Here is a 13,618-nt window from a genome sequence, read left to right as displayed (position 1 = left end):
CCTTTGTTTGAAGACTTTGATCTACCCTTAGATTTATCGCGAGAATTCTGTTCCTGTGTCCTTCCACGATCATCATCAGCATTTCGTTCTTGTCTCCCACGAACAATGAGACTCTCTCCATTAGAGTCGGGTTTAACCACAAGATGTTTCATCTTATCATACGAGGTCAAAGTATCATAAACCTCATCAATTGTGAGAGACTCGATGCTATATAAAATCGTGTCTCTAAAGGTTGAATAAGACAAGGGCATTGAATAAAGTAGAATCAACCTTAGATCTTCCTTATCATACTGAACCTCCATGGCCTCCAAGTTTGAAAGAATTTCTTTAAGCATTGTTAAGGTTTCGTGCACAAACACACCTTCCTCCAAACGATGAGCATAAAGACGCTGCTTCAAATGCAACTTGCTGGTTAGAGTTTTTGACATACATATTTGTTCCAACCTCTTCCATAATGCAGTAGCGGTCTTCTCCTTCATCATATCCTACAAAATTTCGTTAGACAAATGCAAATGTAATTGTGTTAACGCCTTTCGATCTTTACGCTTCTTCTCTTCATCTGTTAATGTTGAATGCATCTTATCTATCCCTAGCAGGGCATCCTCCAGATCCATCTGCGCAAGAACTGCTTGCATCATAATCTGCCACAACGCAAATCTGGTGTTGTGATCTAACCGCAGAATTTCATACTTCAAAGACACCATTATCGTGATTGAGATGAAAAACCCAGAAACTCGGATACCAATTTGTAAAAATAGAACGTCGGTAATGAAAATATATCGCAAAGAAAAGAGAAATAAAAATAACACGCAGATTTTTACGTGGAAAACTTTTAGGGAAAAAAACCACGGGCAGAGGAGAAGAAAATTCACTATATCAAATTCGAATGATAACAAGAGGAGTTTCGACTACATCTATTTATAGGTTGAAAAAACCTAATTCTAATCAAAGTTAAATATATTATGTTAATAAATGCTAAATATATTATACTCATAAATACTAAATCTTCTAGAAAGAAGATATATTTTGTTTAACTTAACTTGCAAACAATCTCTTAGAATTTGGGTCACACAACTCTAACATTTTATTCTACAAAATTACTTGGGTTAATAAAACAAAATACAATATTTGCTATTTTCAAAACTACTTAATCTCTTCAATTACAAAACCATAATAATTAAATCTACCCTAAGAAAATGGAAAATGTTAAGTTAAATCTATAGTTGTTAAATTCACTGTAGCACCAAAAGAATCTGAAGATATTCAAGAAGATAAAAAGTTTAGCAATGAATATTGAAAGCGAACCTCTATTGTTTATTTATAAATATTTTGATTTTGATCAACTTTCAATAAAAAGGAGTTTGTGGAAGAAACTAATACAAGTGTCAATCCTTTTAAACATTTTTTATTGGAAAGGATTCATCCTTATAATATAGGAACTTATCTTCTTCTTCTTTTTATAATATATAACTATCGATTAATCCCTTATATAAATTAACCATTTTCCCAGGATTATTTCTTCATTTCATTTCAATCTCTTCTCAAACTTTGTAACTATTATTTAATAATATTATTATGAGGTAGATTTTTGAATTTTGCCTGAATTTACATTTTATTGCATTTATAATATCAACCCAACATTTTTGAACTGTTTCCCACAACAATGATTGAATAAAACCAGCTGGTCAGTTAAATTGGAAGGAGTTTAATATTTACTTCCTATTTCTAATTTTAGGATTTATAAATTCTTTGATATAGTAATTTTATTCAAAAGAAAATGTATTTAGCTTGGCCATTATACCCCTACTTTTATTTAATTGTTTTTGTTCGACTCTTGTGACTGTAAAATGTCTTTCAGACATGTTTTCTAAAAGCTTTTCTTTTTATTAAAATTTCATATGGCTTACCCAGAACAAAAATATATGTTCAGTATTGAATTCGTATATGGTGGTGTTTTGACTCAAATTAGAGTTTGTGAATGGATGTGCATCATGTGTTAATCTGACTATCTTTTTTCTTCAATGACTTAAAAAAACACGTATATCCAGTTAATTAACATTATAATTTTATTAAAAACTCCATCTTAAACATATTATCAAACACTTGCAAAAGATCAATACATATTCGCATAAGCAACTCAATTAAACAGATAATAACCCAATAAGAATAGCATATTAAATGATCTATATAATGACAAAATTTTAGAACCAACCAACGATGAAATAAAAATACGAAATCATCAATCATTTAAAAAAACTCAAATTTAATAGCACGGTTGTAGACCAATTTGCATCTGACACAGCCATTATTTTTCAGGACGCAGTCACCACATCAACCACATTTTAAGGTTGTTAATATTTTAATTTTTAACAACTTGTTTTGTCATTACAAACTTTATTGAGAATTCGAAACGGTCAATCGTGTTGTTGCAACCAATAAGCAAAAAATTAAAATACTTAACAATTTTTTTAAGGTTGCTGCTAGTATTTAAAGGTTTAACAACAACTTATTTTGTCGTTGTAAATTTTATTAATAATTCACAATGACAATTTGTGTCATTGCTATTAATAAGTAGAAAATTAAATTATGTAACAACATTTCAAAGTTGTTGCTAATATTTTAACATTTAATAACAACTTGTTTTGTCGTTATACATTTTATTACAAATTCACAACAACATGATTTGTCGTTGCAATGAATAAGCATAAAATTAAATTACATAACGACAATTTAAGATTGTTGCAAATATTTTAACATTTAGCAACAACTTGTTTGGTCGTTACACATTTTAGCGATATATGTAAGCCTTAAGGTGACCTAACTAGGGTCAAAGTCAGGTCTGTGCATAACGGGAATATCCTTGTCGTACAAGCAAGTAAGGTGGGTGGCATATGGAGTCCTCGTTGGACTCAATTTGCTACCCATATTATTGTTTTAACCTAAGACTCTTTATTTTATTGCTAAGTTTGAATAATTAGACTTCTAATAAGCTCTTTATAAATATTTCTATTATCTAACGAGATAAGATTGATGAAAATCCACAATTGGTGACAACTAAAAATCCTTAGTTGTCAAATTGTTTATTTAGCTAAAAAAGAGAATTTGTTCAGAATCATTTTTTTTCATGGAGTTCCGATTGAATACTTGTTTTTGAATTTAGAACAATCTCTAGTAGTCATGCGATTTGTGAGTTAGAAAATAGTAGAGAAGATCGAATCGTATAAAAGCAATGATTGAAGTTATGTGAGAATCTGAAACCAATCTCATAGGATTTTTTAAGGTTTACTTCTGCTTTTCTTTCCAAAATGCTCCTATTAGCTTTTGGGGTGATTCTAGTGTCTGATTCTTAAGACTTTGAGTTATCTTTAAAACGATTTTTGAATAACCTGATTTCATTTCTTGTTGCCCAAGATATGGTCATTTTTATAAAGCAGTGCAATTCTCTGAGGGAAGCTCATGATTAATTGTTGTGTTTCACAAGGGTAACTTTTACTAGACTTATTTAGACCATTTGACTACCTTTTGGAACAATTATTGTGCACAAATTGTAGATTTTTAACCTTTCTTAGCAATGGTTTTTGAATAACTGAAATGTTAATTTTGTAATTTGAGATATGGTTGTTTTTGTGAAGGAGTAAAGTTCTCTGTGGGCAAATCGAGTTTAATTGCAAATTAACTTGTAACAGCCCTTTTTTAGTGAAATCGAAATAGTAGTTTCGGGACCATAAATCCGACGTGAAAATATTTATTTTATTATTATTTTAATGTCTATGGTATGTTAGTAGTGTCGTATAAAAAATTCGTTAAGAAATTTTGTCATTTGCATGCTTAATTAAGTGAAAAGGGCTAAATCGTAAAATGTGCAAAAGTAGAGTTCTAGTAGCTAAAGGTATCAAATAGCTATGAAACTTTAAAGTTAAAGGACTTAGATGGTAATTAGACCATTATTATATTTAGTGGACAAAGATGGACATGAAATTGATGTTTTAAGTAGTTTAAGTTAAAGGTTAATTAAGTAAATTAATAAATAAATGAAGTAAAAATAATGCAAAAGAAGGTATCATCTTCTTACTTGAGAAACACCACCGAAAATACAATAAAAAAGCACCATTTTAAGGCTTTGAACATTTGGCTACTTCTCCTTACTTGCATGTAAGTGGTTTTTGTCCTATTTTTAATGATTTTTATATTTTTGAAGTCGTTGTAACTTAATCTAGCTAGCCCATGGACCAATTTGCAAAATTGTTAAAGGTTTAGGGTTTTTCCATGAATGTTCTTGCATGATTTTTAAAGTTTAATGAAAGATTATGAGTCCTTGTTGCCAAATAAACAAGTTTTGTAAAGTGATTTTTGATGAAATTATCATTTAGGGACTTAGTTGTAAAAATAGTAAAATATCATGATAAATTTGTGAAATGTTGAGTTGTATGAGGCTGTATAAGTCCCTTGGTAATTCGGCTAGTATGAAATGTGGATGAAATTGCATAAATTTCCATTTACGAGATTAAGGACTAAATTGTAAAGAAGTTAAAATAATAGGGGAAAATGTAAATTTATAAAAGTATGAATTTTGGACTAAATTGAATAATATGTGTATTAAATGAATTGAATTTGCTTATTTAGATCAAGATAAACCTCGGACGGATCTAGATCGAGGAAAAGCTAAAGCCTTAGATTAGTGATTTTATTTCGACATCCTTAAAATCGAGGTAAGTTTGTATGTTTAAATAATGTTTTAATGTTATTTGATATATGCATGCTATTGTGTTATTTATCATGTCATGAAACGATGGAAATTCAATGACGTACGACAATTATCGAGCCCTATTTGAACCTTAGGAATATATAGAATACAAATGACATGTCATTAGGGTTACCATGTTTCGGGTGTTGGTCTTGAATGTCCTACTGATGACTGAGTTCCTGCATTTGTTACGGATACTCTTCAGCTTGTGTGAGCGGCATCATGTAACTATATTCCGACCGTCAGCTTGTGTGAGTAGACCCATTTATGGCTCGAGTGAACAATGATGTAAAGGAAAAGGAAAGGAATGGTTTCAACCATATGTTTAGCACACTTTGTGTGAGCTTCCCGCGTATTCGATATTATTCTAAGTGGTTCAATGGGCATGAAAGGGAAGGAACGGTAAGTGTTCCTATGACTATGTTATGAACTTATGAAAAGGTATGAATTTATAATGATCAAAGTATGTACAACTATACTTAGGGAAAGTATGAATTAAGTTGTACAAAGTTCATGAAATCTATCTTACCATGTGATGATTTTGTTAAGTTATGTATTAAAGCACTAACTTGTGTTGTTGGTGATGCTTAGGCTTGTGTCAAGCTTATGTTGGATTGATTCATGTTTAAATTATGAGGTTTTACATTGAAATGGTAAGCTATGTTCATGATTTACGAACTTACTAAGAATTATATGCTTACGTAGTTTTTCTTTCCTATGTTTTATAGATTATCGAAAGTTCGATCACTTTGGAAGCTCGTCGGAGACCTATCACACTATCTAGTGATTATATCGGTAGATTTTGATGTTTTGGTCAATGTTATAATGGCATGTATAGGTGGATTTGTGTCTAATGTCTAGTTGATGTTTATGGCATGTAAATGTTGCTTTGAATTTGTAGTACTTATGGTACTTTGAAGCCTTGATAGTTGGTGTTGATATGGCTAAGTTGATGTATGCTTTAAATGACCAATTTGGTATGTGATGATGTAGCTTGGAATGTGGTCGTATGTTTTGGTATGGAAATAAGTAGATGTATATGGTTGACATATGGTCAAATAGGCATATGTTTAGATATGTTTGATGGATTGTGATTGAGGTGCATATATGGCATATTGGTTGTATGGTTTAATGATCTTGTGAATTGGTCATTTTTATGCATGTTTTGGGTAGATTTTGATGCCTTGGTCTTATGTGTAGGTGCGTTTAGGTTCATGCTTTGAATGGGTGAAAGAAATGGCTTGATTTTGGCCAATTTCTTGTCCACATGGCCTAAGACAAGGCATGTGTCTCAGCCGTGTGTCACACACGGCCATGCGACATGGTCGTATATCCCTTGTAGGTTTTAAATGTTGCAAGTCAGGTAGTTACACGACCTAATACATGGCTTGGCACATAGGCGTGTGAGGTCATTTCGAGTGTTATACGGTCTGGCACACGAGCGTGTGGCTTGGCTGTGTGACCCAAGTCAGAGAGTTACACGAGCACAGACACGGGCTGGGTTTCAATTGTTACATGGCCTGAGACACAGGCACGTGTCTCAGCCATGTGAGTCACACAGCTTGGCCACACGGTCGTGTGACCCCTGCAGATTTGAATTTTGTAGTTTTTTCCTCAATGTTTCAAATGTTTCCGATTTAGTCCCAATCGTTTCTAAGGCCTCGAAGGCTTGAATAAGGGACGATATGCATGTATATGATTGAGTTATGCTATGATTATGTTAATGTTTGAAAATGTCTATTTTACATTACGTTTTTACAGTAATGCTCTGTAACCCTATTCCGGTGACGGATACGAGTTAAAGGTGTTACACAACTTCTCCAACTAAGCAAAGCAAATCAAGACACATCCAAGTATTAGATTATCCATGATCTATTGTTATTAAATATCCGAGTTGATTTTGGATGTATTAAAATTTTTAAAATTCCATCACGCACACTTTATATGTTTTTCCACCAATTGGTTTCAGAGCCATCTCGATTTAGTTATTAACATAAATTATATAATCTAAAACTCTCTTCTCTTTGTGTATGGATTCAATTGATAGATAGTGGTATTTTAGGATCTTTTATATGTTCAAACATATAGGAATGGATGTTGATGAGTTCTATAATTGTTATTATATAATTTTGTCAAGATTGTGGTTTCTAGAATTAGAATGATTGTATGTAAGTTTTTTTATATATAATTAAATTGTAGACTATAATTTCCATGTAGATTTTTAAATTTATTGTAATTAGAATTTTTGTGAGCTAGAAACATATTAGGAATCTTGTAACAAAAATTAGAATAGAGAGCTCGTACCAAGAAGATGAAAAGTAAACATCCTCCCCTAAGGAGCTCCAGATTTTGATTAGGAATGTATTTGATTTTTAAATTTCCAATTGATTCAAAATTTTTAATTTTTCATGTGACCAAAGTTTCATATATAATGAAAAATTCGAATTTAAGAAACAATATCAAAATCTATAGGATAAATGTCGACATCTTCGTCCCAAAAATAAAATAATTAGGGTTTCATGAAAATTAGGGTATTTGACCTAATTTTGAAATTGTATTTGAGTTTGATGTGTTTTGACTTCTTAGAACAACGGTTTGACTAAGACAAAAGAAGTTTGATGTGTTTTGACTTTTCTAAAAGATAACTAAGGTAGACTTCTTAGAATAATGATTTGACTACGTTAAAATAATTGGATTGGATGTAATTCCATGCTCATTAAGGAGACTTGGGATCCTAATGACTCAAAGTGGTCTTTTGCTTGGAATTATAAACTTATAAGAATTTCCTTTGAATTTTAACAAGATGTAAAGAAGTAGAAGAATGCAACATCACACTGTTTGGAATTATAATCATTTATTAATATATTTTTATAAATATATAAAAATGTTTTTTTAATATAAATATTTTCGTTCACTTGAGTGATAAAATCTAGTAGTTAATAATGCTTCTCGTTAATAATATTAATCGCTTACATAAAAATAATTGTTGAATTTTTAATAAATCTCTAATGAATCCCTTATGCTTTCATGCTTGATTATGATAGCAAGGTTAATTAAATTTCTTTGCCATAATAATACCTGGTAGCAAGGTTAGTCAACTGACTCAACTCCCATTCTTCTGGTCGACTCCAAAGGGCTCTGAGAATTTGAACAGGAAAGACAGGAGCCGGCTGTGCAAGCCACCGATTTTCATCCACTTCAATTCCATTCAAACTGCATGTAATTGCAGCACTATAATATATTAGAGGAATGCTTGGGTTGATTATCATAAAAACTTCAAAGATAAAAAGCATACTTATTGACGTGACCACGTCCCAAGCTCCACCAAGCCCACCTCTTGATTCCATTGAGCTCCCAAAGGGACCTGCTCATTGATGATGGAGAAGAGCATACTTATTGACGTGACCACGTCCCAAGCTCCACCAAGCCCACCTCTTGATTCCATTGAGCTCCCAAAGGGACCTGCTCATTGATGATGGAGAAGCTCGAGCTAACCCATTGAAGAATCCATGCACCCTAGTGCAAGCTGATTTTAGCTCAATTTCAGCTCCCTTAGCTCATTTCAGCTCCAACCAGCTCATTTGAGCTCAATTCTGTCCATTTGAGCTCAATTTAGCTTCCTATCAGCTCGTTAATTTTATCATTTAAATAAATTACATATTAGCTTAATTAATTCAGCTTGTTACAGCTTAAGACCGAATTCCCTAACTCAAATCAGTTTATTAATTGTTTCCTATCTATTTGAGCTAGCCGAATTTAATAGCTATGTTTTTAATTAATTATTTTTTTAATTACTATGTTTTGTTGCTTATATGTCTAGTTCAGCTGAATATATTTTGGGATTTAATGTATTTGTGATTCATGTAGGTACAACCGAGTGTGGCAACACCATTAAAGATGATTCATGAACGGGCTGGTTCAATGTATGTTCGGGTGCATGCATGACTACCTACAACGAATGGTTGCCTTAAAGATGATACATGAATGGTTCATTACATTGAATAGGAGAGTGCATGAATGTCCATCTACATGCATCGGTTGCTGCCCATTAATCTCCTATGTACTTATTCGGCCAAAAGGCATCTTTTGGAGTGTCCATTCACACCTTGGCCGAACCTAGACAAGGCTTTTGGCTTCCCATGCATTCACCAGCCACCAAGTTCATTTCCTTAACCATGAAGCTGCCCATTGAAGACCCATTCAGCCGAATTTAGACATAGCTTTAAGGAATACATTTCTAGACTAGTTTAACTCATTTAAAGCCAAATTACTTAGTCTTTAAGCTTATCTAATTCTATCCATTCAGCTATCATATGAAAACTATAAATAGTTTATTTCTCTTTGTAAACAAGTTAGACATTCTTGATTATTAAAACTTGATTGTGAGGTTATCTCCTTTCTTACTTCGTTTGAGTCTCGTTCTGCCTTATCTAGCTAGCTAGTGGCGTCAACCCGACTCTTTGAACTTATCACCATTCTGGTGTGGCGTTCATCCATCTTTTTATACCTTTGGTTCCTACCTCTTTATAGGTAACAGGTCAAGGTCCATCTTCTACCTTTCGTATTTTCCACCTTAAGTGATATAAGTCCCGGGGCAATACTCTCTATAGTATTGAACCGTTCTTGATACTTAAGTTCACTTTTCCATTTCCATCCTATTTATTAAATATAAACTTTATTTCTTTTCTTATTAAACCGAACCTACAAAATATCTAAATTTAGCCTATCTTTCGAACCCTTTTAAAAGTCTTCCGCTTAAACTGAAAACAATCTTCATCTTAAAATAATTTCGAACGAACTTCTCGTCGACGATCGGGCATCTTAAGTGAACTCGACTCAATCAACCGAGCCGGATCACGTCACTTATTAACAATATTTAGCATGTTAGGCCATTCAGCAAGCTTGAAATGCACATCCACAACTCCCACACCTCTTTTTGCCAAATACTTCACTTGTCCATAAGAATTGCATATTGTCCAGGCTTTGCTGGTGGGTTTAATGTTTGATATCCTCACTATTGTTGTCCTTGGTGCATCAATCCTGAGGATCAGCAGCTCCTTCCCCGATACAAGTACGGATTGTTGTGCAAGTGCCTCTCTTTGGCATCTTCTGTCTGAGAAGTGAGACTTCGTAAATTAGTACATAAAAGACGAAACCAAAGTTACATAATAGAACCTGAAGGGACAATAAAATTCTTAGACGCCAACAATTAAGAGAGATAAGGTTCACATCTAACTCCACATATACAACAGAAGTTGTAGAACCCAAGAAGATGTTGGATATGCTAGAATGATGAAAGGCAAGGGCTTCCTTCAGCTGCTGTAGTAGGATTCTTCAGTAATGCAGTCGGAGCCTCAGGATCGCTAATTGGATCAGGAATGGAAATAATTGCACCAGCCGTGTCTTCTGAAGAAGTTGGCTCCACAAAGGCTTCTGTTTCCATAACCATGACGTCATTTTTCTTGAGAGCAAGTTGGGAACCTTCCCTTGTCTGCAACAAAGCCAGAAAAGACTAAGATGCTACATCGGTGAAACAGAATGCTTTCATAAACTAAAATGTGTTATATATACTAAATCAAGCTCGTCGGGACTAGAAATTTGTTAAGTTTGACTATTTCATTTTTCCCAATGCCTATAAAATTTTTATGTCAACAAATCCGATAAAAAGGACACTGGAGAGAAACAATTGAGATGAAGTTAGAACCTAGTACCTTATTATTATTTGTGGCGTGGGGGGGGGGGAGGCAGGTGGTGGTGAGAAGAAAAAATTAAAGAACTGACCTTAAAATGTACCAAAAAGTCTTTGAAACTGCTCTCTTTAGTAGAAGAAAGTTCCTCGACCTTCACAATCAGCCCGCAATCGCTGAAAGCTGCAAGGATATTGAGTTTCTTAACATTTTTGGTCAAAAACCGGACCAGTTCTTTGTTATCCTTATATCCTTCTTTGCTAAGAAAACAAGTTTGTGAATGGTTAAGCTCTTCTCTGCTAACTGGAAGAGACACATGAGAGTTTGGTCCTGATTTTACATGACCAGAGTTGGCTAAATCCAAATTGCTATCCTCCTTGTCACTTATGGATTCTGTAGGAATACTCGACTCTTTTTTAATGTCGAGTGAAATATTGCCGCTGCTCAGATGATGTTTCAATAGCGTATGTCTTCTTTTAACATCAGAGTTCCGCAAGTTAGCTGCACCCCAAACATTTTTGCTAAGTTGATCAGTCACATTCAAGATTGTCCTCTCCCAATCCTTGATAGTTGACTCTAATAAAGTATGACTTCTTTCAACATCAGAGCTCTACAAGTTAGTTGGGCTCTGAACATTTTTAAGGAACCCTCCATTGCTTCATTGATCAGTCACATCCAAGATTCTACTCCCCTGACCCTTTATAGTTGGTTCTTCTCCAAGTCGCACTAATAGTAGTTTCAATGATGTATGTCATCCTTTAACATCAGAGTTCTGCAAGTTAGCCAGGCCATAAACATTTTTATGGAACCCCCCATTGTTGATCAGTTACATTCAAGATTTTCCTCTCACGAGATTTGGTCAGTTTTTCTCCAAGTACCTCCTTCATGTCTTCAATTGAATCACTATTTTTTTCCTTCTCTATTTTGTTCCCTTTCAAAGATTCAGTTGGTGCTAAAGTATCATGCAAAATACCTGCCATTTCTCCTGCTGTTGGATCGTTCTTTTCTCTATTAATAACTTTCATCAAGTCCTCAATTCTTGAAAAACTTTTGGACGATGCATGCTTTTTTCCTGAAATAATGGTTGCACTTGGCCTTTGAACAGAAGTAGCAGTTCTGTTCCCAGGTAGATGGTTCATAATTTCAGACAAGTCACTATTTTTTTCCTTCCCTATTTTGTTCCCTTTCGAAGATTCAGTTGATGCTAAACTATCACGCAAAATACCTGCCATTTCTCCTGCTGTTGGATCGTTCTTTTCTCTATTAATAACTTTCATCAAGTCCTCAATTCTTGAAGAACTTTTGGACAATGCATGCTTTTTTCCTGAAATAGTGGTTGCACTTGGCCTTTGAACAGAAGTAGCAGTTCTGTTCCCAGGTAGATAGTTCATAATTTCAGACAAGTCACTATTTTTTTCCTTCTCTATTTTGTTCCCTTTCGAAGATTCAGTTGATGCTAAACTATCACGCAAAATACCTGCCATTTCTCCTGCTGTTGGATCGTTCTTTTCTCTATTAATAACTTTCATCAAGTCCTCAATTCTTGAAGATCTTTTGGACGATGCATGCTTTTTTCATGAAATAGTGGTTGCACTTGGCCTTTGAACAGAAGTAGCAGTTCTGTTCCCAGGTAGATAGTTCATAATTTCAGACAAGTCATTTGTACCATCTAGGAATCTTACAAGTTTTTCACTGGTTGGCCCAAGTACATCTGACTTTGCCCCTTCAAATCCCTCGACATCATTTTCCAGCATTTTCACAAATATATCTGAAAGTCATTTCGGTTTATTCATTTTCAAAGAGTTCTCCACCACTACATCAGTAGCTAAAGTTCTTAATTCATCCTTTCATTGCCATTAGAAACTATTACAGCTTCTGGTGGCTGAACCTTACTTCGAATGTCACTAAGCCCAACCTTATAGGGATTGCAATGAATTTGATGTAACTCTGAAGTTGCATTTACAACTGGACCCTCAAAAGCATTTCCTCCAATTGTATCAGATGTTGAACCGGATGAAACACCCTCTGTGCCACCAGGAGACCTTGTTATGATTTCCAGTGATTTAGGTACACTTACAGACTCAAGATTTAGCGGAGTGCGAACTATTCTCTGTCACAGTAACTTCGGATGCTTCCGTGTCAACTTTGGAATCCGATGTTTCCCTGGCGTTGGATTTCTGAAACAAAGGACATTCTAGCATGGTTTGCTTTATGTTTGATAGAATTCCCTTAAACCATGTCCCACTTTCTCTGTACAATCAGTTGAACACAATGGGTTGTAAACATGGATTGCATTCACTCGGGCATAAGAACAGTCATTTGCAATGCATACAACTATATACTGAAATACACATTTATATATCAAGATCAAGGAAATTTATCACCAAAATCCACATTCCATCAATCCAAAGTTCAATAAAAAAATAATTCCAGCAGTAAATAACAGAAGGAAACAAAAATGAAAAAGAAAGAAAGCTCACTTCTGGGGTTCTTTATCACCTGCTTTGCCCCCCTTTGACGCCTTCAATCCTTTCAAAAACGAAAATTTCTGAGACCCACCACTGGAAAAAGAAGAAAAAGAGTAACAGTTCGTTGAACGGATAAGTCCTGCAATAGTTTTATATACGTATATTCGTGGGTGTAAGGGAAAACCCAGAAACTGTTTGATAAAATTGCTAGCAGAATAAAATATATATATATAATCCTGGTATGGGATTTTTGTTGTTACCTCTGGCGTTGAAATGCAGTCCCCGTGGTTTGGGATGAAGGAGGCGAGAGATTGCCATTTCGGGAAAGTTTTGGTTCTCCCGCAGCGAAGGAGAAATTAAGAGAGGAGAGACTTTGTTACAACAACTCTTTGAATATTTTCTTGTTTTAGTCACACACAGAACAACTGAACATGACCCTCCGTTAAACACACTGTAAACAATCATATAAAACGGGAATTTCTATAAAACCCCGTAACAGAGGAAGAGAAGGGGGGGTTTTACGGAGGTTTAAATACGTCATCTTTCATTTTATTGGCGAAAAATTGTATTTGTTTTTGTATATTTTTCATGTCTAATAAAACTTTTGTAGGGCAAAATATTTGAAAGATTAGAAATATTATATTTATAAATTAAAAATAAAAATAATCAAAACATAACTTTTCTTTTTTATAAAAGACATGCAGAAAAACTCTTATTTT

At 34.0% G+C, this 13,618-nt stretch overlaps 2 protein-coding genes across 3 annotated transcripts; both read right to left on the bottom strand.

Annotated features, from left to right (window-relative positions):
• Positions 1-9,499: 9,499 nt before the first annotated feature.
• LOC128033968 (uncharacterized) lies at positions 9,500-10,069 on the bottom strand (the record flags this gene model as incomplete). Its single annotated transcript, XM_052622466.1, is given in 3 exon segments — positions 9,500-9,836; positions 9,839-9,857; positions 9,974-10,069. Coding segments are annotated over 3 exon segments (348 nt in total), but the record flags the coding sequence as incomplete, so codon positions are not given.
• On the bottom strand, positions 9,852-13,457 carry LOC105778131 (uncharacterized). 2 transcript variants are annotated; one of them, XM_052621755.1, is made up of 3 exons: positions 13,160-13,457; positions 12,912-13,038; positions 9,852-10,235 (listed from the first exon to the last, which is right to left on the bottom strand). In XM_052621755.1, exons 1-3 carry the CDS (start codon positions 13,362-13,364, stop codon positions 10,079-10,081), a joined length of 489 nt encoding a protein of 162 aa, XP_052477715.1. In that variant the 5' UTR covers positions 13,365-13,457; the 3' UTR covers positions 9,852-10,078. The 2 variants fall into 2 exon arrangements, with proteins under 2 accessions (XP_052477715.1, XP_052477716.1); XM_052621756.1 differs by having other exon boundaries at positions 12,912-12,960.
• Between the last annotated feature and the right edge of the window lie 161 nt (positions 13,458-13,618).

This window comes from Gossypium raimondii, chromosome 10 (genome assembly GCF_025698545.1).
Source record: "Gossypium raimondii isolate GPD5lz chromosome 10, ASM2569854v1, whole genome shotgun sequence".
Lineage (NCBI taxonomy): Eukaryota > Viridiplantae > Streptophyta > Magnoliopsida > Malvales > Malvaceae > Gossypium > Gossypium raimondii.
Note: the sequence above shows the minus strand (reverse complement) of the source record. Positions and strands in the feature narration are given on the sequence as shown.